The sequence below is a fragment of the Erythrolamprus reginae genome, chromosome 10 (assembly GCF_031021105.1).
Source record: "Erythrolamprus reginae isolate rEryReg1 chromosome 10, rEryReg1.hap1, whole genome shotgun sequence".
Lineage (NCBI taxonomy): Eukaryota > Metazoa > Chordata > Lepidosauria > Squamata > Dipsadidae > Erythrolamprus > Erythrolamprus reginae.
In genome coordinates, this window is record NC_091959.1 from 24596921 (window position 1) to 24622309 (window position 25389).

The 25389-nt window shown below is 42.5% G+C and overlaps 1 protein-coding gene across 2 annotated transcripts in view; it reads right to left on the reverse strand.

The window, feature by feature from the left end:
• IGDCC4 (immunoglobulin superfamily DCC subclass member 4) overlaps nt 1–25389 on the reverse strand; it is a 127019-nt gene that overhangs the window by 71704 nt on the left and 29926 nt on the right. For both annotated transcript variants that reach the window (XM_070762163.1, XM_070762161.1), the window contains exons 2-5: nt 10801–10924; nt 8411–8661; nt 4564–4705; nt 3298–3431 (exon numbers count right to left, since the gene is read on the reverse strand). In XM_070762163.1, coding sequence (XP_070618264.1) covers nt 3298–3431; nt 4564–4705; nt 8411–8661; nt 10801–10924 — 651 coding nt within the window. The remainder of the gene's footprint in view (nt 1–3297; nt 3432–4563; nt 4706–8410; nt 8662–10800; nt 10925–25389) is intronic.

Below are 25389 nucleotides of genomic sequence, written 5' to 3' on the forward strand. Positions count from 1 at the left end.
TTTATTTCTCTTTCATTTTCTTTCTTTCTCTCTTGCTTGCTTTCTTTCTTGCTCTTTTTCTTTCTCTCTTTTACCTTCCCTTCCTCTATTTCTTGCTTTCCTTTTCCTTCCTCCCTTCTTTCCTCCCTCTACAGGATTGGGTGGCAGTGAAGTTACTCTCCCCTTTCATAAGTTTCCTTGCTTCCTTCCTCTGTTCCTGTCCCTTCACCCTTTCTTTCTTCCTTCCTTTCTTCCTTCCTTTCTTTCTTTCCTTCCTTCCTTTCCTCCCTCCATTTCTTGCTTTCCTTTTCCTTCCTCCCTTCTTTCCTCCCTCTACAGGATTGGGTGGCAGTGAAGTTGAATAAATAACTACAGTTTAATGAATAAAAATAAAAGTTTGCCATGTTGATTGTTTTGGGTAAAAAGAGGAAGGGAAGGAAAGCTCTCAGCTTATCATCTTAATAATAAGTAAAGTTACATTTATTCTTGCAATGTCTTTTTGCATAATTTAGACTAACTTTGTGAGTTTTTTGAGGGCTGGAACCAATTAAAATTATTTACATTAATTCCTATGGGGAAAAGTCGTTCGAGATAAGAGCTGCTCGACTTAAGAGCGCAGGTCCGGAACGAATTAAACTCGTATCTCGAGGTACCACTGTATGGGAAAAGTGGTATAAATGGACTAATGATAGAAAACTGAAGAGAAAATGTGGGACAAAGAAGTAGAAAATACTGTAAAATGATGTATAAATTGTATAAATATAACAACAATGTACTGTATATAAAAGGCTCCACCTAAACTATGTTTCTTAGGACCAATGGTATCAACAAATACTACCTCTAAAGGTTCTTTAGTTTTAAATCCATTGAATCTGTTTGCAGGAGTTACTTTGCTCTTTTTCTCATTGACAGGCATTGTAATTTAAATATTTTGTACAAGGTTTCAATTTGATACCATTAGCCAACTCAACAGTTTTCTTCAAAACTTTAAAAGTCACATGTCCCGTACGCCTATGGAGTAGATGGATTCAATTATCACGTGTCTTTTTGATGACACAAACTCAGCCTTACTTAATAGATTGCCATTAAGCACAAACAAACCATTTTCTAACTTTGCAATAACTTTTCTTCCCTGCTTTTCAATTTTACATTTATCTCTCTCAAATGTTACAACATATCCTGCATTTAACAGAACCCTAACAGATAGCAGATTATGTGCTAGTTTAGGTATGTATAACATTGGTAAACTCTCATTTAACCATGAACAATATACATTATCTTCTCTGGTAGCTCTCAGTTTCCAGCCTTTAGCTAATGCTACATGTTGGTTACTTCTAGTCATGTTAACAAACTTTTCTCTAGTGTTAGTTATGCATTGTGTTGCTCCACTACCAATTACCCACAAATTGTGGTTTACATCTGTAGTTGCATAGCTAAACTAACATTTTACATGCTCTCTGGGAATTACTAACATTGTGGTTTCTATTCTTTCTACAGAATTTAGGTATGTGATCCTTAGCCCCACAAGAATAACATTTCCTAATAAAATATACATTTGAAGATATTTTCTCTTCTTGTTGTGGTTGTTTCTCTCTCGTCTGCCTTCTCATTGATTCCTCTATCACTTCCAGTTATGCCAGTCAATGTCAATTTGCAACACTATCTCTTAAACCTGTAGTACTTCCATGCAAACAAACATTCATTGTTAGCTTGTTTATATATTGAAAACCCAAATGTTTTGTACATAGTACTAAGAGACCTGCTCAAAAGGACATGTAAAATGTGAAAAATTAATAAAAACACATTGAATAAAAAAGAAAAACAAAGGGACTTTAGAGATAGCCTCTATAATTAATCCCCCCATCAAATTTATAGAATGTACCTGTTCTGCCCCTTTGTTACACAGATTGCAGATGCTCCCAACACCCTTCTTTAATGACTTTATTCATAACATTTTTGTCCAAATTATCAAACAATCATTTCATTTCCAGCTATGTTCATTAGCTCTTGGCAACTCTGCATTTCAATCTCAGTTCTAATTGAATGGCGCCGGGAGCCACACCAAAGGCTAAATCATTACTGTCCCAGATAGATAAAATTTCACATACATCACAAACTCTGACAGCTTCCCCAAAAGTTACATCTCCTCGTGTAAAGGTTCTTTCTTAGCTAGAAGCACCCTGGAAGAAACAGCCTCTACGAAGAATAGTTGCACTCCACAAAGGATTTACCCAGACTCCCATTCTTTATATAGCTCTAGTGATGAATCTGCCACTCTAAACTACACATAGTACAGAATCATTTCTTTTTCCCATGCAATTTCTGCTGTGTGCTCTGGAATCTTCTAAATCTAGGATCTAACAAAGGTCCATTTTCCATAAGATCTCCCAATTCCTCCTCTGACTCAGAAATAGTCTGCATTAACACCCCTCCACTGTCGTCTTCCCTCCCTTCACTTTGGGCCTCGGTTGGCAAAGCCATGGGGCTCTTCCTCATCCTCATCATCCAACATTATCAAAGTTGATCTAGGCCAGTGATGGTGAACATTTTCTTCCTCGGGTGCCGAAAGAGCGTGCGCGTGCACTATCGCACATGCTTGAGTGCCCACAACCATAATTCAATGCCTGAGGAGGGTGAAAACAGATCCCCCAACCTCCCCGGAGGCCCTTTGGAGACTGGAAACAACCTGTTTCCAAACTTCTGGTGGGCCCAGTAGGCTCGTGTTTCACCCTCCCCAAGTTCCTCTAGGGTAAAAACGCCATCCCCCATCTCCCTACAGGCGCTCTGAAAGCCAAAAATGTCCTCCCAGAGCCTCTGTGCGAGCCAAAAATCAGCTGGCCAGCACATACATGCACATTGGAGCTAGGGCAACGGCTCGCGTGCCAGCAGAAAGAAACATAGAAACATAGAAGATTGATGGCAGAAAAAGACCTCATGGTCCATCTAGTCTGCCCTTATACTATTTCCTGTATTTTATCTTAGGATGGATCTATGTTTATCCCAGGCATGTTTACATTCAGTTACTTTGGATTTACCAACCACATCTGCTGGAAGTTTGTTCCAAGCATCTACTACTACTCTTTCAGTCAAATAATATTTTCTCACGTTGCTTCTGATCTTTCCCCCAACTAACCTCAGATTGTACCCCCTTGTTCTTGGGTTCATTTTCCTATTAAAAACACTTCCCTCCTGAACCTTATTTAACTATTTAAATGTTTCAATCATGTCCCCCCTTTTCCTGTTATGGCTCCACCTGCCACCTGTGGGACCCATGCCATAGGTTCACCATCACTGCTGTAGGCTCACTCACAACAGTACCTTGTAAGAGAGTGAGGGGAGCATCCAGGCTGTAGTGTCTTCCCACTGAATTGGCTGCCAAGCAACGGTAGGCCCCAGCATCTCCTTTCTGGACATCAGTGATCTGAAGGACACCGTTTGGAAGGACGATGAACCTGTGAACCCAAAGATGAAGGGGAAAGATCAATTCCTACACTGGATCAAATCAAAATGCAGGAACACCCTAGCATATGTGCAAAGATGATAGAGGATCTGGAGGCTAAATTAGAATCTTTCGGCTAAATTAGAACTTCCATTACCCACCATCCAGTCAGAGCTGAGGAAGCTTCTTGCATGAAAAGCAAAATGTCTTCAAAGAAAACCCACAAAAGTCCAGGTGCCTCTTGCAAAAAGCACCTTTGGGATATTTGACTGGAACATGTAGAAGTTCTCCTGCCTTGAGTAGTGGGTTGGATTAGAAGGCTTCTGAGGTGCCTTCCAGCCCTAATTCCTTTACCAAATCAAAAAAGGTCGATGGCAAAATCTTTTTTTCTTTCCATTTTTAAAAAATTGCTTGATAATCTAATTTTATGTTTGAAACAGCACTCAAGTCTCCCATTGTACATATTCTTTCTCTTCCTAATTTGACTAAAAGTTCATGTAATTTTTAAATAATATTTTATTTCTTCATTATTTATATTTATAAGGAGTATCTTTTCTTGATCTATCTGTATTTCAACTATTAATGTCCTTCCTTCCTCGATATATTTGTTGCTGTCTTTAACATACATTAAATAAAATTTGTTGCGGTCTTTAACATACATCCACATAAAATTTGGATCAGCTTAAAAGATGTTTTAGCAAATAGAATATTAATATAATATAAGAAATCTGAGCAGCTATTTATTATCCAGATGTCAAAAGTAAAGGAGGTAGCATTGGATTTGTATACCATAATTTTTAAAATTGAATTATTGATGTATTTCAGCAATTTGATGTTGTTGGTACTTTACATTGTTCTGTGACTGGTGAGAAAATTAAAAAAAATTGAGAAAAAAAACCATACATTACTACTCCTCTTTTTTTAAAAAAAATCATCTAATGCGGCAAATACTTTCCCTAATTTAGATGTTATATTGGGCCATTCTGACAATCCACAGATAAACCTGTCAGTTGACACAACTACTTTCAGGCATCAAGCTTAGGCATATACCGCAGCTTGCAATCCACAACCAAAGATGCTTAGCAGCCTCCAGCTTAACTAACTTGGTTAGGTTTGATGCAAGGTGTGAGCCCTGCATAATTTACCTTGGTTCTGAAGGCACAGCCTCCTTGTCTTTCTCCCAAGTGATGACTGGAGCAGGTAAACCTTTGATTCGACATTCAAAACGAGCCATGCCATTTTCTGGCACAGACTGGGGTTCTGGATGTTGGAAAAATGGAGGCAAGGCTGGAGTAGGAAGTGGGGAGGATAACCGTCGACCGGAGATCAAAGAAAGTGGATAGAAAGAAAAAGAAAAAAAGAAAAGAAAAAAAGCCAAAAAGGGAGGCATGAGTTATAAGCAGAAGAACAATCTGGTTTTAGACAGAGTTGACCTACTATTGATAATTGCTTTGGGTTTGTTTGTTTTGTAGAATATTTAGTTTATTCAAGGAAAATTAAAATGCAAAGCACCAAAATATTAATATTTTAAAAGTTCAGTGGTACCTCTACCTAAGAACACCTCTACTTACAAACTATTCTAGATAAGAACCAGGTGTTCAAGATTTTTTCGCCTCTTCTCAAGAACCATTTTCCACTTACAAACCCGAGCCTCCGAAACTATAACTGGAAAAGGCAAGAAGAAGCCTCCCTGGGGCCTCTCTAGGAATCTCCTGGGAGGAAACAAGGCCAGAAAAAGCAGGTAGAACCTCAGTGGGGCCACTCTAGGAATCTCCTGGGAGGAAACAGGGCCAGAAAAGGCAGGGAGAAACTTCCGTGGGGTCTCTCTAGGAATCTCCTGGGAGGAAACAGAGCCACCCTTCCTGTGGATACATTATTTGCTTTTACATTAATTCCTATGGGAAAAATTGCTTCTTCTTACAAACTTTTCTACTTAAGAACCTGATCATGGAACGAATTAAGTTCATAAGTAGAGGTACCACTGTATTTTGTGAGTGGTCAGGACCCAGATATTACATTAAAAATAGCCTTTTCTTTGAATAAAACAGAATAATTGAGCACTGGCTTTGTTTGGGAAAAATTCAGTGTTGGGTTGCTACTGGTTCAGACCAGTTGGTGTGAACTGGTGGTGGAAAATCGGCCCCATTCACTGAACTGGTTGCGATGGCCGGTTTGCCACGCCTCTGAATCGATTCCCCGGTCACTGTTGCTTGAAAGTAGTTGGCAACGAACCCTCTGTGCATGCGCAAAGGCTTCTGCGAGAAGAGAAACCCACCCCTAGATAAATTATATAAATGATATGAAAATATTTTCTTTTCATTCTGCCTTTTACTCTTCTTGCTGCATATGGTTTTTCTGCTGTCTTATATTTTGCATTCTGATATGTCCATTGACTAATCAATCGATCCATAATCGTAATAATATTTTAAGAAAAGGGAGGGGGGAAAGGAATTCCTTATGACGTTCTGTTTGGGTGGCACAATCTTGGTAAATTGGGTGCAGTTTTTATGAAGACCATGAAAATAAAACAAGAATTTCACCCAGGAGATTTGCTCTAGCTGCGTACATTTCCTTGGACAAGAAGAAACTATTTTTTGTCCTTTAAAACTAGCAGAGAGAATATTGAATTTCAGGCAGGTTTCGCTTCCTTGCCCGGCTATTTAACCTGTCAAACAAGATTTGCTAATGGACACAGGTTAATAAAATAGGCTTTTATGAATAAGTCGCTTATATAAATTATGCATGGGCAATTAGAATGAAATGCGATCAGGATTTATTGAAACTGTTGTGTTACTCCATACGCGGGTGGTCCTGGACTTACGACCACAATGGAGGCCAGAACCTCTGTTGCTAAAGGAGGCAATTGTTAAACGAGCCATGCACCCATCTTATGACCTTGTGCAATGGTGGTGAAGTGACTCACTGCAATTGCTCATTGGATCCTAAGCAAATTGGGCTTTCCCCATTGACATGGCTTGTCGGGTGTCAGCTGGGAAGGTCACAAATGGCGATCACATGACCCTGAGACACTGCACACTGTCATAAATACACGCCGGTTGCCAAGTACCCAGATTTTGATCACTAAATGGACAGAGATCCAGTTGTTCTGTCACAGCCTCCCAAACACGACAAACCCTCTGAAATTAACTCGAAAATTCCTTTATGAGGAATGCCTGCAGACCTAGCATAACGTTTCTCTCTCGATGCAGGCTCAGTGAAGGGCTGCCCATCGCCAGCACTACCGGGCGCTCCTGGAGGCTGGTGTGGGTGCGCACGGAGAGCATGCGTGTGTGCGTTGGCATGAGATTCGGCTTCTGTGCATGTGCTGGAAATGAAATCTCACATGGGGATGCGCGCACGAGCGAGATTTCAGCAATTTTTGCTGATGTTTTTACTTCTGCACATGTGCAAAAGCAAAAAATCAGCAAAATGGCAATAATAATAATAATAATAATAATAATAATAATAATAATAATAATATATTAGATTTGTATGCCGCCCCTCTTTGAAGGCTCGGGGCGGCACACAACATAATACCCAATGCACAAATCCAATATTAAAAAAACAGATTAAAACCCTTATCATTAAAAAAAATTAATCACATTAATCACAATGGGAGACTTAATTAATTTAGGAGCTTGTGAAAGGCAAGGAGATTGGGGGCATTTGCCGGCTGGGGAATTCTGGGAGTTGAAGTCCAAATGTCTTCAAGTTGCCAAGGTTGGGAAACACTGGTATAGAGTAATAGTTTGTTTAGGTGTTCTGTAATACAGTGATCTCTCGATTAGCGCGGGGGTTACGTTCCAAGACCTCCCGCGCTAATCGATTTCCGCGTTATAGTGGTGCGGAAGTAAAAACCACCATCTGCGCATGTGCGCCATTTTTTTCATGGCCGCACATGCGCAGATGGTGGAGTTTGCGTGTGGGCGGCGGGGAAGACCAAGGGAAGGTTCCTTCAGCCGCCCAACAGCTGATCTGCTCCGCAGCGCGGAAGCAGCGAGGAGCCGAAGATGGGGTTTCCCCGTTGCCCAGGCAAAGGGGAAACCCCATCTTCGGCTCCTCGCTGCTGCCGCGCTGCGGAGCGGATCAGGTGTTGGGCGGCTGAAGGAACCTTCCCTTGGTCTTCCCGCCGCCCAGGCAAAGGGGAAACCCCAAGATCGCTTGCCGCTTGCCGCTTGCCGTATTGCAGCTTGGAGCCTTGCTTCGCCTCCTTCGCTGCAATACGGCAAGCGGCAAGCGGCAAGCGATCTTGGGGTTTCCCCTTTGCCTGGGCGGCGCTGGGGCCATGCGGAGCCGCTCATCTAGGGGGGCGTGGACCGGCAAGGTGCCCTCCGCTCTCTCTCTTTCTCTCCCTGTTACCGGTGTGGTATAAGAGAGAGAAAGAAAGAGAAAGGAGGGCGACTTGCCAGTCCACGCCCCCCTGGATGAGCGGCCCCGCATGGCCCCAGCGCCGGACTCCGCCGTTGCCTCCGCCCTTGTTCGGCTCTGCAGCTGAGAGGCCACGTCCACCCCCTCCTCGGTGTCCCCGGCACCCAGCATCCCCACGCCGCCTCCACCTCCCGGTAATGCGCCCGACCTCTGCCTCTCTCTTTCTCTCTCATATACCATGCCGGCAACAGGGAGAGAAAGAGAGAGAGAACTAGCGCGGACTTATTTTTTAATTAATATTTTTTGAAAAACCGCGTTGCAGCGTTTCGCGCTAATCGAGACCGTGCTAATTGAGGGATCACTGTATACTATAGAGTTAATAGTTTTGATACTAAGAAGAAGTAAAAACCTTCTGAAGAAAGAACACCTGGTGTAGACAGTAATGAAACTGTCAAGTACCTGATATCCTCCAGGTTCCAAAGAAAGTTCAAAATTAACTCTTAGACTATATATATAGTGTATTGCACCACAGTGAGGACTGGAAACATGATTCATTTTCTTTTTTTCAAAAGATACCCACAGTTGAAAGGCTCTTGTAATGAATTGAAGGGGTCAAATACTCACTAGATTCTCGGAGCATCAGAGTTTGGCCAGTGATGGATCCAAATGGGCCCTGAGTGGTACAAGAATAATTTCCTTCCATGTTGGAGCCTCCTGAGCGGTTGTCATGTTTCACAACTGCCTCGGTTGACGCGATCAACAAAGAACCGTTGGGGAGGACACGGAGGTTGTCTTCTTCTCTTAGCAGATGCCCGTTCTTCTTCCATGTAATATTAGAAAACTGCTCACTGGATGGAAAGGAACGGAGACCTAGCCTTAGGAAGAAGAAAGGGAGCGAGGAAGCGACAAGGGAAGAGAAAAGATTACTCGGTGTTGAGAACCAAGAACGTGCAAGAAATTATAAGCTCAACCCTGCCTTGATTTTGTTTGGCATAAAGTGGAGAAGAGACCAACTCTAGTGAGCTTTCAAGATTCTGTTATTATTACCTTATATTGATGTTTCTCAGCGTTAGCAACTTCAAGACCTGTGGACTTCAACTCCCAGAATTACCTAGCCATGTATTATTATTATTATTATTATTATTATTATTATTATTATTATATTCACAAAAAACAGTAATACACAGCAAACGAGATTCATATGCTGAATTTTGTATCATAACATCACAAGTCAAACACTTCCCAAGCATCTAGGTCTGTGTGATGTATTTTCGTATGATGCACACAGATCCATGTACAGTGGCCTTTTGCAACTGACAGATTTTGACTTTGTCAATGTTTAATATTTTCAAATGCCGGCTGAGGTCTTTTGGCACAGCACCCAATGTGCCGATTACTACTGGGACCACCTGTACTGGTTTATGCCAGAGTGCTTGTAGTTTGATTTTAAGATCATGTTATCGGTTAAATCTTTCTTGTTGTTTTTCATCAATCCGACTGTCACCTGGTATGGCGACATCAATGATCCACACTTTTTTCTTTTCCACAATCATGAGGTCCAGTGTATTTTGTTTCAAAACCTTGTCAGTTTGAATTCGAAGGTCCCAAAGTATTTTGGCATGTTTGTTTTCAACTACAGTGGTACCTCTACCTAAGAATGCCTCTACTTAAGAACTTTTCTAGATAAGAACAGGGTGTTCAAGATTTTTTTGCATCTTCTTAAGAACCATTTCCTACTTAAGAACCTGAGCCCGGAAAAGTTTCCCAGGAAATTTGAGAGCGGCATGAAGGCCTGGCCAGTTTCCTACCATTCCCTCTTTAATCCTGGTCATCTCGGGCTTTTCTGGGCTGCCAGAGGAGCCATTCGGTGGCGCTTAAGGAGGCTTTGTCAGTCCAGAGCGAACAAAGCATTTTCCTTTCTCTGGGTGCTTGGAGAGGGAATAAACCTCTGCCAGCACCCAGAGAAAAGAAACCCTCCCTTCGCTCTGGGCAGCCGAGGAGTCACCACAGCGAAGGAAAGGCGCCGGCTACAAAGCGAGCGAGAGGAAAGGGAAGCCCTTCAGCATGGGAAGGAAGAGGCAGCAGGTAGCAGCAGCAGCAGCCAATGTATGGGAGGCAGCCTTGCTCTGGGTATATTGGAGGCACATGCTCCTCCTCACCGCCTCAGAGTCCCTCTTTTTTTTTAAGCTTTAAAGTTTTGGATTTTTTTGATTCCCCTCCCCTCTCCTTCTTCCTTTGGCAGTGACTGTCCTCCTCCTCTTCTTCCTCCTCCTCCTCCCACCCAAATTCTGAGCTTTTATTTCTTTCCTAATGGGTTTGAACTCATTATTTGCTTTTACATTGATTCCTATGGGAAAAATTGCTTCTACTTAAGAACGTTTCTACTTAAGAACCTGGTCACAGAACGAATTAAGTTTTTAAGTAGAGGTGGCACTGTATTTTCTCAGATTTATGATTATTATTTTTGGGTTTATTGTTGTTGTTGTTATTGTTGTTGTTCTTGTTATTATCATTATCATTGTTGTTGTTATTGTTATTGTTGCTGTTACTACTACTACTACTACTACTACTACTTTGACTTATAGGTCGTCCAATCCTGTAGGACCCAGGGCTCCTTACAACAATAAAACAATGCAATAACACTAAAGTCATATATTAAGCAATAAAACCCATTTAACTAATCAATCAATATTAATAACATAAGTAAATAATGCAATCATACACTCACACATACCAATCGAACCATGCTTCAGCCGGGACTAAAGGGTTAACACTCACGGGCCCCAGGCCTGCTGTCTTTAAGGCTTTTCAGAAGGCCAGTAGGATGGGATCAGTATGGACATTGGGGAGGGATAGTTGGCTCCAAAGGGCCGGGGCTGCCATAGAGAAGGCCCTCCCCCGTGGGCCCTCCATGTATGGAGAATTCTGGGAGTTTAAGAACCACAGGCCTTAAAAACATTGCCCTACAACCATACAGCAGTGATGGACAGTGTCTTCTTCTTGACAGGACCTACCTCAAAGGGTTGACCTCAGGAAACAGACTGCAGCTCAGCTCCAACATCTCACTGGGGTTCAGGGTCACTTGTCCAGTTCCAGAGCCGCAGCTCAACTCCAAGGCCTGCACTCGAGAGCGTTCTCCTGCAGAAAAATGAGACGACCCACCCTGTCACAATTCCTGTTACCCCATGGTTTGTATAATTACAATCTACAGAATCAGTCCAAATTGGCCAAGTTCCCATAGGGCAGTGATGGTGAACCTTTTTCCCCTTGGGTGCTGAAAGAGTGTGGACACATGTGCAAGTGTCCACACGCATAATTCAATGCCTGGTGAGGAGCGGAAAAAGCTTTCTCTGCCTCACAGAGGCACTCCGGAGGCTGGAAAAGGATGGTTTTCCAACTTCTGGTGGGTCCAGTAGGATTCTGTTTTGCCTTTCTCAGGCTCCAAAGGCTTCCCTGGAGCTGGGGGAGAGAAAAAATCCCCCCCATCCTCCCAAGTCTCTTTGGAAGTCAGAAACGGAAGTCAGAAATGGCACCCATGCCATAGGTTCGCCATCACTGCCATAGGGCATAAATCCAAATACAGTAAGCCCATTCAAGCTCAAATATGTTGAGTAAGCAAATATCAAGGTGTTTAAGGAGAGACAATTGTTGTCCAATCATTTGCTTGAGTAGGAGGCTGGAGGAGAAGACCTCTAAAGTCCCTTCCAATTCTGTTATTCTGTTATAATGGCTCATCGGGCCTCTGGAGGACCCCCTGGTGGGTGGGGGAGGCCATTTTTGCCCTCCCCAAGCTCTAGAAAAGCCTCTGGACTCTGGGGAGGGTGAAAAACGGGCCTACCAGGCATCAGGAAATACATGCGTGGGGGAGGGGGGGCGTGCAAATGTGCAGGGGTGTGGGGCACAGGGGCATTGAATTATTCCCCTGTGATCTCTACATGGGGCTACCTCTGAAGAGTGTTCGGAAACTTCAGATCATGCGGAATGTGGCCGCACAAGCAGTCATGGGCCTTCATTTTGCCCTTGACAAAATTGAACGGGTCCAAAGATGGGCTACAAGAATGGTGGAAGGTCTTAAGCATAAAACGTATCAGGAAAGACTTAATGAACTCAATCTGTATAGTCTGGAGGACAGAAGGAAAAGGGGGGACATGATCGAACCATTTAAATATATTAAAGGGTTAAATAAGGTTCAGGAGGGAAGTGTTTTTAATAGGAAAGTGAACACAAGAACAAGGGGACACAATCTGAAGTTAGTTGGGGGAAAGATCAAAAGCAACATGAGAAAATATTATTTTACTGAAAGAGTAGTAGATCCTTGGAACAAACTTCCAGCGGACGTGGTTGGTAAATCCACAGTAACTGAATTTAAACATGCCTGGGATAAACATATATCCATCCTAAGATAAAATACAGGAAATAGTATAAGGGCAGACTAGATGGACCATGAGGTCTTTTTCTGCCGTCAGACTTCCCTGTTTCTATGTTTCTATGTTTCCCAGATACGCCCATGTTTCATCAACACTCTGCGATCCGCACTGGATGCCGATTATTTTCCAGACACAATTCAAAGTGTTGGTAATGACATATAAAGCCCAACATGACATCGGGCCAGAATACCTCTGGGGCCGCCTTCTGCCACATGAATCCCAGTGATTGATAAGGTCCCACAGAGTTGGCCTTCTCCGGGTCCCGTCAAGTATACAATGTCGTCTGGCAGGACCTAGGGGAAGAGCCTTCTCTGTGGTGGCCCGGGCCCTCTGGAATCAACTCCCTCCAGAGATCCAAACTGCTCCCACCCTCCTTATCTTCCCCAAGACTTTGAAGACCCATTTATGTCGCCAGGCATGGGGGGATTAATGTGCCCCCTTCTGACTAGCAAGTATGGTATGATTGTGTAGTATCGATTGTTTTTTAATGATAGTGGGTTTTTAACTTTAGTTTTAACTATTAGATTTGTGCTATATTGTTATTGTTGTTGTGAGCTGCCTGAGTTCTCAGAGAGGGGCAGCATACAAATCTAATAAATTATTATTATTATTAATTATTATGAATGTGGGCGTGTGCACCTGCGCGCTAGCGCATGTACTTTCACCACCCGAGGGAAAAAAAGGTTCACCATCACTGGTATAAGGTCTCCTGCTTGAGCGGGTGTGTGTGTGTGTGTGTGTGTGTGTTGGACTAGAAGACCTTCAAGGTCCCTTCCAGCTCTGTTTTGAATTCATTGATCACCTGCTTTTTGTTTTACTGTCTCTATGTGATTATTATTTTTTAATCAGCCTGGGTGAGAAACGGTGTGGCACTCTGCCCATGCTTGAATAGATTTTACAGCGATCCAAGCAAGCAGCCGATTAAACCTTTTGTTACTGATTGCTGATAAACAGGCCATGTTGGAGTGTGTGTGTGTGTGTGTATGTGTGTGTGTGCAGGGGAGAAGGCAGAGCGGGAGTTAGGAGCCGAAGGGAAACCAATACACTTATGCGCTTGTAATTAACTGCACCAATGCCCAGAATGAACACAAGAGATCTTGAAATGCTTCAAAAGAAATGCAAAGGCAGCTGGGGACCAAAATACCCCTGTCACATTATTGCCAAATAAAACGCTTAACTGCTCCATTAATACTTCATGTCTGCACAATCTATCCGAGTGCTAATATTTCAAAGCTAAGCATTGCCCACTGTTTAACCAAGCAGCTTCTTCTCACCTGGGCTCCACAAACTATTTAATTCAAGACCTATTCTTCGAGGCCTTCCTTCCTTCAATGATTAGGAGGCTAAAACGTACAAAGAACAGTTCCAGGAATCGTAAACTCCTTAAAACCCACCTCTGCCATCAGGCATGGGGGAACTGAGACATCTCCCCCAGGCCTATATAGTTTATGCATGGTATGTTTGTGTGTATGTATTGCTTTTTAAATAAGGGGTTTTTAGATATTTTAAATACTGTATTAGATTTGTTATACATTGTTTTTATTGTATAGTATTATAATACTTTAGTATTTTATTTTATTGTATAGTATTATAGTACATATTAACATAACTTCAGATCGTGCAGAATGCAGCTGCGAGAGCAATCATGGGCTTCCCTAGGTATGCCCATGTTATTCTAACACTCCGCAGTCTGCATTGGTTGCCGATCAGTTTCCGGTCACAATTCAAAGTGTTGGTTATGACCTATAAAGCCCTTCCTGGCAACGGACCAGGATATCTGCGAGACCGCCTTCTGCCGCACGAATCCCAACGACCGATTGGCCTTCTCCGGGTCCCGTCGACTAAACAATATTGTCTGGCGGGACCCAGGGAAAGAGTGGCGGTTCCGACCCTCTGGAATCAATTCCCCCCAGAGATTAGGATTGCCCCCACCCTCCTTGCCTTTCAGAAACTCCTTAAAACCCACCTCTGTCGTCAGGCTTGGGGGAACTGAGACATCCCCCCTTGCCTATGTAATTTTGTGCATGATATGACTGTGTGTATGTATTTTATCTATTGGGTTTTTTTTCTTTTTAGACTTTTTAATGTAAAACTGTTATTTTAGATTTTAATTATTAGATTTGTTACCATGTATTGTTTTTATTACTGTTGTGAGCCGCCCCGAGTCTATGGAGTGGGGCGGCATACAAATCTAATAAATAATAATAATAATAATAATAATAACAACAACAACAACAACAACAACAACAACAACAACATAACATAAGTAGAACATAGTAATAGAAAGGATAATAAGACAGTAGGACAGTGACATTACGCACAAAAGTGCACTTATGCACGCCCCTTACAGACCTCTTAGAAAAGGGGAGAGGTCAATTGTAGATAAGGTAAGGTTGAAGATTTTGGGGTTGGGGGAAGCAACAACAGAGTCAGGTAATGAGTTCCAGGGAGGCGGTGACCACTCTATTGCTGAAATCGTATTTTCTGCAGTCAATCTTATGTGCCCTCTGATATGGCTCTGCAGTTCGCCATCACGTATATATGGTCTCCTGCTTCTGCAAGAGGTTGGACTAGAAAACCTCTAAGGTCCCTTCCAACTCTATTATTCTATAAAAAAGAACAGTTTTTTTTCCTCGAACACCATTACTCTGCTAAACAAATAATTCCCTTAACACTGTCAAACTATTTACTAAGTCTGCACTATTATTATTACTAGTTTTTTCTCATCATCCATATCACCCATTTCCTCCCACTTATGACAGTATGACTGCAACTTGTTGCTTGTATCCTTAAGATTTTTATTAATATTGTTTCCTCATTGCTTACTTGACCCCATGACAATCATTAAGTGCTGTACTTCATGATTCTTGACAAATGTACGTTTTGTTTTATTTTCACTGATAGCATATGCAGCAAAGACAAATTCCTTGGGTGTCCAATCACACTTGGCCACTAAAGAATTCTATTTTCTATCTTCTATATTTTAGGCGTTCACCCTTTTATTGTAGAGTTGGACCAACATATTTCTGTATCTCTTCTCCAAGAACTTAACATGGCTATTTTGTCATGCTGATAAGGTGCATGGAAGGAAAGAAAGAAAGAAAGAAAGAAAGAAAGAAAGAAAGAAAGAAAGAAAGAAAGAAATTAATTCCTGTCTGTATTCTTTCAACCCAACACAAGAAATTCTATGCATCTTGCTTCCTAGAATTCTTGGTCTCCTGTGGTGACCCACATAGTTGTTTAACATAAGGCAGGAGTTATTTATTGGATTTATTTTTATAACTCTCTCCAAAGAGTCTGTCCCTTAGATCTGTGCCTTGTATGCTGATTCCATTTAAGCAGATTTTAGAAATATCCCAAAGGTGCTTCCCCCCCCCCAAGAGGTTAAGTAACCATCTAACCAACCCCCCAAATATTTTCCTCCAACTTGTTCTTCCAACAGCTCATATGTCTGGAACCCACAACATATTTTGGACCTAAATACATTAGAAAGTATCCAGAGATACTTTATGAGAAGAGCCCTCCACTCCTCTACTCCCAACAGAATACTTTACGCAACCAGACTTGAAATTCTGGGCTTAGAAAGCTTAGAAGCACATTGCCTTCGACATGACCTAAGCATAGCCCATAAAATCATCTGCTAAAACGTGCTTCCTGTCAACAATTACTTCAGCTTCAACCACAACAATACACGAGCACACAACAGATACAAAGTAAACCAATCCAAACTTGACTGTAGAAAATATGACTTCAGCAACTGAGTAGTTAATGCCTGGAACTCACTACCTGACTCTATAATTTTATCATCAAAACCCCAAAACATTACCCTTAGACTCTCCACTGTTGACCTCACCCAATTCCTAAGAGGTCAGTAAGGGGCGTGCATAAGTGCACCAGCGTGCCTACCATCCCCGTCCTAATGTTTCCCTCTTATTAATACCCATCTCATGTATATAAACAGTGTTGTATCTATGTATACTACCAATACGTACTTGACAAAATAAAATAAATAAAAATAAACTAGGCAGAGAACTTTCCCAGGCCTGATTGCCAAGAATCCTTTAGCTGATGCAATTCCAAAACAACCCTGGTGCTTTGGACAGGTGTTCTCACCCTAGCCGTCTAATAAAGTCAAATCTCTCTGGCATTCACGCTTGGATTCTGATGACATCAATGAACACACCCAGAATAGTTTACTTGGCAACAAGCCAAAGGCTCTTTTTTTTTGGTCACTGTCTTCTTCCAATTTTTAAAAATTTATTTTTGGCTTCCCATTCATCCCGCATCTCCTGGGATTCCACCCCCCCGCCCCCCAAATGAGATGTCTTCTGTCTAACTTTCTCAGATTAATAATGATCCACCAGGTGCAGCTACCAGTTGGAAAAGTTACTTAAAGAGAAATTTTTGAACAAGGTCTCTTCCCTTCTCTCACCTTCTTTCTTCTGCATAAATCTAAGCCTGTCTTTGTCACTTTGAACATGCTATTCAAGTATTTTTCCAGAAAACATCAACCATAAACTTGCATCTACGGATCCAAATTTGCAAACCGGTTCCCAGGGGTTCAACAGAAATCACCACCACAACAATCCAGAAGGCTACAAATTTATGCACAAGTATTTGCTCAACTCGTAGCAAGGTGAATAACTCTGAGCCTCAATCAGTTGAAGCTGTAATTTTTTTATTTTTAAAATGTGGAATGAAAAAACTCAGATGCTCTTCAACATTTCTAGTTAACATGCTGTTAGCCAAGTCCTAATTGCTTATTTTTCTATTGTCCAATTTGTGTCTTACCCTTTTAGAAAGATTTTCCTGAGAATCATTTACAGCATACTAAAAAAATAATTACAATCCATTAATCCCTCACTCAGCCTCAGGACACCTCACCTGTAAAATATGTGCATTTAATAGACTCTCCTTTCATCACTTTTGTATTTGAAACCTCCAAATGATAATTCCTCATTGTTGATGGAGCATAAAGAAACTAGCAGAATTAATTCGTTTAAACTACCGCCACCCATTTTTTCTCCTTGTCTCAATATGCTGTCATTATTTTGAAAGATTTATTTGTTCTCCAGAAACTGAAAACACATATATGGAGCTCTTCATCTGTATAAAGAACCTTGCAAAGTTAGGATGAGAGAAAGCCCATGAGTACTCCCTGGTTGAAATTGACTTGAACCTGGACAATACCATTTCTCTGCATGGCCTCTGGCTAAGAAATGAACAGTTCCTTAGCTTTTGCTGAGATTTTATGAAAAGCTTCGGGAGGGACATCACTCAACTCCAATGTTTGTGCTCAGGAAAATAGTCTCCTTCATGGATTAAAAGAAGATATGGATTCCAAAGCATCAGAAGACCAGAAATAATAATTTTAAGAGTTAACACTCTTTTATGTACACTGAGAGCAGATGCACCAAAGACAAATTCCTTGAGTTCAATCACACTTGGCCAATAAAGAATTCTCTTCTGTTCTGTTCCGTTCCGTTCCATTCCATTCTAATCTATAATAATATTAAAAGTTGTTAACTTAATTTTGTGAAGCTTCATCTTCGATAACACTGCACTGCTAACTAGGATATACAAAACCTTTGCCAGACCAATGCTCAAATACAGCTCGTCTGCCTGGAGTCCACACTGTATATCGGACATTAATACAATTGAGCAGGTCCAGAGGTATTTCACGAGAAGAGTCCTCGACTCCTCTGCTCATAATAGAATACCTTATGCTACCAGATTTTACATTTTGGGCTTGGACAATCTGGAACTAAATCGGCTACATTCTGACATAAGCGTAGCACCCAAAATTTTCTGCTACAACATCCAACCTGTTGTTCTGCCGGTGTGTATCAACCACCCGTAATTACAGGGTAATTAGTCCAGGAAGACACACACCACACGATAAAAGGAAAACCCAAAAGGTTTTATAAACAGAAAAACAGAAACAGCTCCCTTTTTAAATGTCAAAGGGATTTTCTGGTACACACAAGGCAGAGGTTAAATGCAGTCTAATTGCTCACCCAATAATTGGGAGATTGAGTCCAATTCTAAAGTCCAGAGAGTCCACACACACAATCCTGAACAGCAAAAACCACGATCTTGACGAAACAATGAATCAGATAAACTGCCATGAGGCTACAACACCAGGCTGCACTTTTATCTGTAGCACTAATTACAGCAGCCCCACCCAACCACAGGTGGCCTCATTTTCTCTTGTAATAATCCTTCAGTTGTCTACGCATGTGTGGATGTGTCATTAATTCATGTTCAGAATCCAGAGATGATACAAATGACTGATCTCCTCCTGGGCTGTCTGCCAAACTCCCCTCTTCACTGTCACTCACGCTTCCTTGGTCAGAGGAGACTTTGTCGGCAGATTCTACTGGGAGCAAAACAGGCCTGTGGCATGTGGATGTCCCCCCCCCACATCCACCTCCACATTCCTTGGGGCAGGAGCTTGTTCTGTCTGGGTTCCCCCAGACCTCAACACCAACTGGAAAAAACAGCCAGACACTCTGGTAAAAGCAAAAGTACTTTATAGCTGGAAAAAATAAACACAGAGGAAAACCTGTTCTTCCCAACAGACAGGCTATAATACTTTACAGCAGAGTCCTGATGTCCAGACAATACAGCAAGCTTCTTGCTGGCACACCCACCCCAAGGTTTCAGTAGTCAAAGGCACAAACCAGGATTCCAAGACGCCAAAGTTCACAGCTAGGTCCCAAGACTCTCAAAGATAAAACTCCACAAGCCAGGAAGGGTGGGTCTGCCTTTTAGCCTTTCCAAAGAGCACCACACCCAAACCCAGCTGTTGCCTCTTTAATGCTGAAAGTACCTAGCCAATTGGTCCCTTCGCTGTGTAGCTCTTCTCTGTCGCAGATCAATTATGGCTTGTGCATTTTCCTCTAAGGAATCCAGGCTGCTTGCTGGGGAGAGCTCCCTCTGGGGGGACTCTGGCTGTCCTCCCTCTTCTTCAGCCTGGGATTCCTCCTCCTTGTCTGCCTGCACCTCCTGTTCCTCATCCTCTCCCTCTGAGCTGGAAACCGACAGAAGATCAGCCATTCCCTGAGGGGCCTCAGACGGAACCACAACAGAGCTGAGCCAGAGCTAACCAGAACACCTGTCAACGACTACTTCAGCTTCAACCACAATAATACAAAAAGAGAAACCATAGATACAAACTCAAGCTCCAAATTCAACTGCAGAAAATACGACTTCAGCAACAGAGTGGTCAATGCCTGGAATACTCTACCTGACTCTGTTGTTACATCCTCAAACCATCACAGCTTCAAACTTAAATTGTCTACCGTGGACCTCACCCCATTCCGAAGAGGCCTGTAGGGGGCGTGCGTAAGCGCACCAGCATGCCTATCATCCCTTAATAATAATAATAATAATAATAATAATAATAATAATAATAATAACAACAACAACAACAACAACTACTTATTAGATTTGTATGCCGCCCCTCTCCGAAGACTTGGAGTGGAATGTTTACTTCTTCCTTGGGGGAGGGTATAACATAAAATAATTGAGAAGCACTTGTTTCAGAGGTGGGCTGCTAAGGTGGAATGGTGACATGTGCTCGTCCCTGTGGCTCTGAGTGCACCTGTGTGTCCGCGCATGATTTTGCTACCAGCCCAGGTGCAGTAGCAGAATTGGGCTGGACTCCGCTAGCACTCAGAACCACGGGGGCGAGCACATGTCAGCATTCCATCTTTGCAGCCCACTTCTGACTGGCTTAACAACTTTGCCCCAGCAGCCAGTCTGATGTGGTGTACAAGAATATCCGGCTTGAACTTGTGTCCCAAATCTTTAATAGATATTTTTCATTAACAGCCTACAAAAGGCAATGTGCTTGCCAAGATGTTAAAACTTGCTCTTTCCTCTGAAGGGTGTTATAAAAATAAAGCAAATGAACTATAAAACTCTTTGTCCGTAGAAGTCCTGGGAAAGATTTTTTTTTTTAATAAAAAACCTGCATTTGGATTTGTCAGCATCCAGATCTTTTAAAAATTTAAGAAACTTGATTGTACAGATTAAAACTTGATCAGATTATTAAGCTTTGGGTCCCCGTGCATGATCGAGTGGTCCATGCTCAGGGGCGGGCCACCATTCCCGGCCCTAATGACTGGCTGGGTGGGCATGGTTAGGTGATCATATGACTGTGTGGGTGCGGTCAACTCTATGTCACTCATGTGAAGGGGCATCTCACCCCGCCCTGCCCAGCTCCTCCTCCACCTCCTCGCCTGCCCTCTCGGGCTCCTTGGGGCCCCAACAGGAAGCAGTTGTTGGAGCTAAACAGCCACCACAAGAAAGAGTTGGCAAAGCAGCGGGCTTGGTTCAAATTGGACCTGATTGAGAAGGAGGCTCAGCAGAAGCACCTCACTGAGGACAAGGAGCATAGGCTTTCCAAGCGGAGGGAAGACCAGCGGGAGTGAAGTTACTGCAATGCTCTCTACATGGGGCTACCTCTGAAAAGTGTTCAGAAACTTCAGATCGTGCAGAACGTGGCCACGAGAGCCATCGTGGGGCTTTCCAGATTCGCCCACGTTTCTACAACACTCCGTGGTCTGCATTGGCTGCCGATCAGTTTCCGGTCACAATTCAAAGTGTTGGTTATGACCTTTAAAGCTCTACATGGCAGTGGACCTATGGAACCGCCTGCTACCGCACAAATCCCAGTGACTGATAAGGTCCCACAAAGTTGGCCTTCTCTGAGTCCCGTCGACTAAACAATGTCATTTGGCAGGCCCCAGGGGAAGAGCCTTCTCTGTGGCGGCCCCGGCCCTCTGGAATCAACTCCCCCCGGAGATTAGAACTGCCCCCACCCTTCTTGTCTTCCGTAAATTACTCAAGACCCATCTATACAGCCAGGCATGGGGGAGTTGAGACACCTTTCCCCCCAAGCTTTTTTAAAATATTTTTTATATTTATGTTTGGTATGTATGTGCTGTTAGCTTTTTAATATGATAGGGTTTTTTATGCTTCTTTTAATATTAGATTTGTTTCACTATAATATTGTTTTATTACTGTTGTGAGCCGCCCCGAGTCTTCGGAGAGGGGCGGCATACAAATCTAATAAATTGAATTGAATTGAAAGGACAGGCACCGGCACCTGGAGTCTCAGCAGGCTGAGATGGTTAGCCAGTTCCAGGCCATGATGCTGTCCCAACTGGAATGAGGCCCTCCGGCTCTTTGCCACCAGCGACGCTTTCCTCCAGGCTTCACTCAAAGCCCAACACCTGGAGGCCAAAGAAGACCCCAAGTTGGGATTTCTGTCCCCCTCTGACCTGCACAAAAAACCCCAAAGGGGAGACTCTTTGTAGCAACACAAGCATTCATTGCACGTATCCGTCCCAGGGGCCATAGTTCGAGGACCTGTGATTTAGTGCTAAATGAAAAATTCAAATAATTTTTCTGTGGACCACCAAAATTTTCTCGTGGACCATCAGTGGTCCATAGACCACCAATTGATGACCATTGTTCTAGTCCAACCTCCTGCTCAGGTAGGAAACCCTATACCATTTCAGACAAATGGTTGTCCAATGTCTTCTTAAAAACCTCCAGCATTCATAACTTCTGGAGGCAAGCTGTTCCACATATTAATTGTTTTCAATGTTAGGAAATTTCTCCTTAGTTCTAGGTTTCCACCCATTGCTTCCTGTTCTCCCCTCAGGACCTTTGGTGAATAGCCTGACTTCCTCTTCTTTGTGGTAACCCCTAAGATATTGGAACACTGCTATCATGTCTCCCCTGGTCCTTCTTTTCATTAAACTATCCATGCCCAGTTCCTGCAACCGTTCTTCATGTGTTTTAGCAATAATTTTAGCAGAATTGATTGAGTGATTGTTGTTGCCAGAGGGTGATGGTGGGGATTATTGCTTTTTATTGCTATTCATAACAGGGTTTTACTTTTGTAAACCATCCAAAATCACTGAGAATGAGTTGGACAGTCATATGTGGAATGCCTGTTGATATGACTAAGCAAACCTACTTCTTTAACCTGTTTAAAGAAATGATTATTTAATCAGTTTCTGTTTATCTAAGTTAATTAAAACTCTTGTTTGTCCAAAGTAAAAAGTTAATTAGACATTCTTCTCTTTAGTTAGCAATCACACCTTGATATAATTTGTCTGTATACTATGTGTCATACATTAACCATTTAGCATTGTAACTAAATTAGTGAAAGTTAATATTTCATACTTGTACACACAAGAAATTTGTTATAAAAATATAAACGCAAGTCCATGAAGATCAGAACTTCGGAACTTAGGGGCAGCTCTACTCAGAGTGATTTCTTTCTAACCAGGACAAGCTTTGCTGAAGAAATCTTCTCTCTGTGCCTATGATTAGTCTTAAATACCATATTCTTTGGAGTATAAAACACACCCTTTTCCTCTCTAAAAGAGGCTGATTAGGGTGCGTCTTATACTCTGAATGTAGCTTTTTTTCCCCCCCCCAGCCCTAACTGGCTGCTAACGGTCTTCCCAGCTCTTACTTTGCAGGCTCTTTCATTGTTTCGCTCTGCAAAGAATGTTTTCCAAGCCCCAAGTCTTTGCAGGGGGTTTTTCATTGCTCTAACTTGCTCGGAGAAGTTTCTTTCCAGCCCTAACCAGGTGCTAATAATGTTCCCAGCTTTTACCCGCTTGCAAGCTCTTTCATTGTTACTCTCTGAGAAGAATGTTTTCCAAGCCCTAAGTCTTTACAGGTTTTTCCCATTGCTCTACTTGCTCCAAATGTTTCTTTCCAGATGCTAATGATGTTTCCAGCTTTTACTGGCTTACAAGTCTTTCATTGTCACTCTCTCCAAATAAAGTTTTTTTAAAGCCCTAACCAGGGGATAAAATAATGTGCTGAAGCTGACCAGACTAAGGATGCTAACCAGATGAATACCTGGTAAACAGATTATTTTCCCTATTTTCCTCCCCTAAAACTAAGGTGCGTCTTATATTGCAGTGCATCTTATACTCCAAAAATATGGTAAGTAAACAAATTATTGTTCAGAGGAATCGGCATCATGTGGCCTGTGTCGCTTGCACAATGCCATCCCATGTACACAGTGTTATTGTGGGTTCTTCTAGAGGTCTAAGCTCACAGTCCCGAGTGAGACAAAGCTCTGGAACTTTAATCCAAAGAGCCACGGAGCTGTTTCTATGTTTCATGAACAGCTGCATGAATTGGCAGACAACAAACATCTTTGCAAGGCGAGGGGGATTTCAAAAGCTGTTTGTAATCCAACATGATGAATGTCCCAGGGCAGAACAGCAGAAGGAGAAATAAAATAAAATAAAACAATGTCTAGAGCTAAGAGGGAGGGAGTCAGATGCTGAAAAACTCTTTTTTTTTTTACAAAAGGGCACAGCCGATGTTCCATTGCTTGGCACCAGCAGGGACCATCTGGCCTTAGAATATTGGGATCATTCTGAAAACTGGAACTGTACATGAGCCAGTTTGGCACCACTTCTGTTTCGGCCAACAAGCTTAACGTAGCTGTTTAACTTGTGTTTGTAGTGCCTAAGAGGGGGAAAAAACCCCCCTTTCCTTCCCAAAAGAGAGAAGTAAAAAAATACCACTTCATTTCCTCCAAAATGCCAGGCTGTCTCTGCAATGCCCCAAAACTTTTGGTCACTGTACAAATGTGAGAAAAGGTCATCTTCCCAGCTGTTAAACCTGGTCCATGTTTAAAACAATCTCCATTTTTTCCAAACTGAGACTTCCCATTTTTCCCCCTCCTTCTGTCTAAAGACGCCTTTCTTCACCTCCCCCGTGGGATACTGCACCCAATTTTGATCACAGTGATGTCAAAAAAGATGCTGAGACTCTGGAAAATGAAATCCTGCTCCATTCCTAACATGGAGACGTCTCTAAGTGGGAAAGCTTTAAAAGGGTTTTATCAATGTATACATAAAGATCTTTGCAAGAAGGAATGAGATATAAAAAGGATGTTGAGACTCTTTTAAAAAGTGCAGAGAAGAGCAACAAAGATGATGAGGGGACTTGAGGTTAAAACATATGAAGAATGATTGCACGAACTGGGCATGGCTAGTTTACTGAAAAGAAGGACCAGAGAAGACATAACAACAGTCTTCCAATATCTCAGGAGTTGCCACAAAGAAGAGGGAGGCAAACTATTTTCCAAAACACCTGAGTGCAGGACAAGAAGCGATGGATGGAAACTAAACAAGAAGAGAAGCAACTTAGAACTAAGGAGAAATGTCCTGCCTGCGAGAACAATCAGCAGAACAACTTTAAACCCAGAAGCTGTGGTTGCTCCATCACTAGACTTTTGTAAGAAGAGATTAGACAGCCATTTGTCTATAATGATATAGGACAGTGATGACAAACCTATGGCATGGGTGCCACAGGTGGCACGCGGAGCCATATCTGCTGGCACATGAACAGTTGTCCTAGCTCAGCTCCAACGTGCATGTGTGTGCTGGCCAGCTGATTTTTGGTTCTCCCAGAGGCTCTGGGAGGGCCTTTTTGGCTTCCAGAGAGCCTTCAGGGAGATGGGGGAGGACGTTTTTACTCTCCCACGGCTCCAGGGAAGTTTTTGGAGCCTGGGGAGGGTGAAACACGAACCTACTGGTCACACCAGAAGTGTTTTCACCCTCCCCAGATATTGAATTAAGTGCACATGCACGCTCTTTCGACACCCGAGGAGATAAAGGTTCGCTATCACTGGTATAGGATCTCCCACTTGAGCATGTAGTTGGACTATAAGACCTCCAGATTGGTCCTTTCCAATCCTATTATTCTGTTATCTCCCAACACATGATCCAAGCCATCGGCTTTCTCCTTCCTTTCTTATCCTTCTATCAGCTTTTCGCAAAGTATTTTGCAAAGTAAGAAGAAGTGGAAGGACACTTTAATAGACCTATCCCATTATAAAATCAAAATTGTCTTGATGATGTTTATAATAGTGGTGATGATGGATCACTGACAAGATTATTTATTTATTTATTAGATTTGTATGCCGCTCCTCTCCGCAGACTCGCAGAGATTACCTATTTGGGTAGTGAAATATCTTCAAGCAAATCACCAAGCTCACCGAGGGCCAAGGGCTTCACAGACACCAGAAAACACACAATTGAAAATACAGCCTACTGAATTCTAAGACTTTTTCTAAGAGGTCTGTAAGGGGCGTGCATAAGTGCACTATTGTGCCTACCGTCC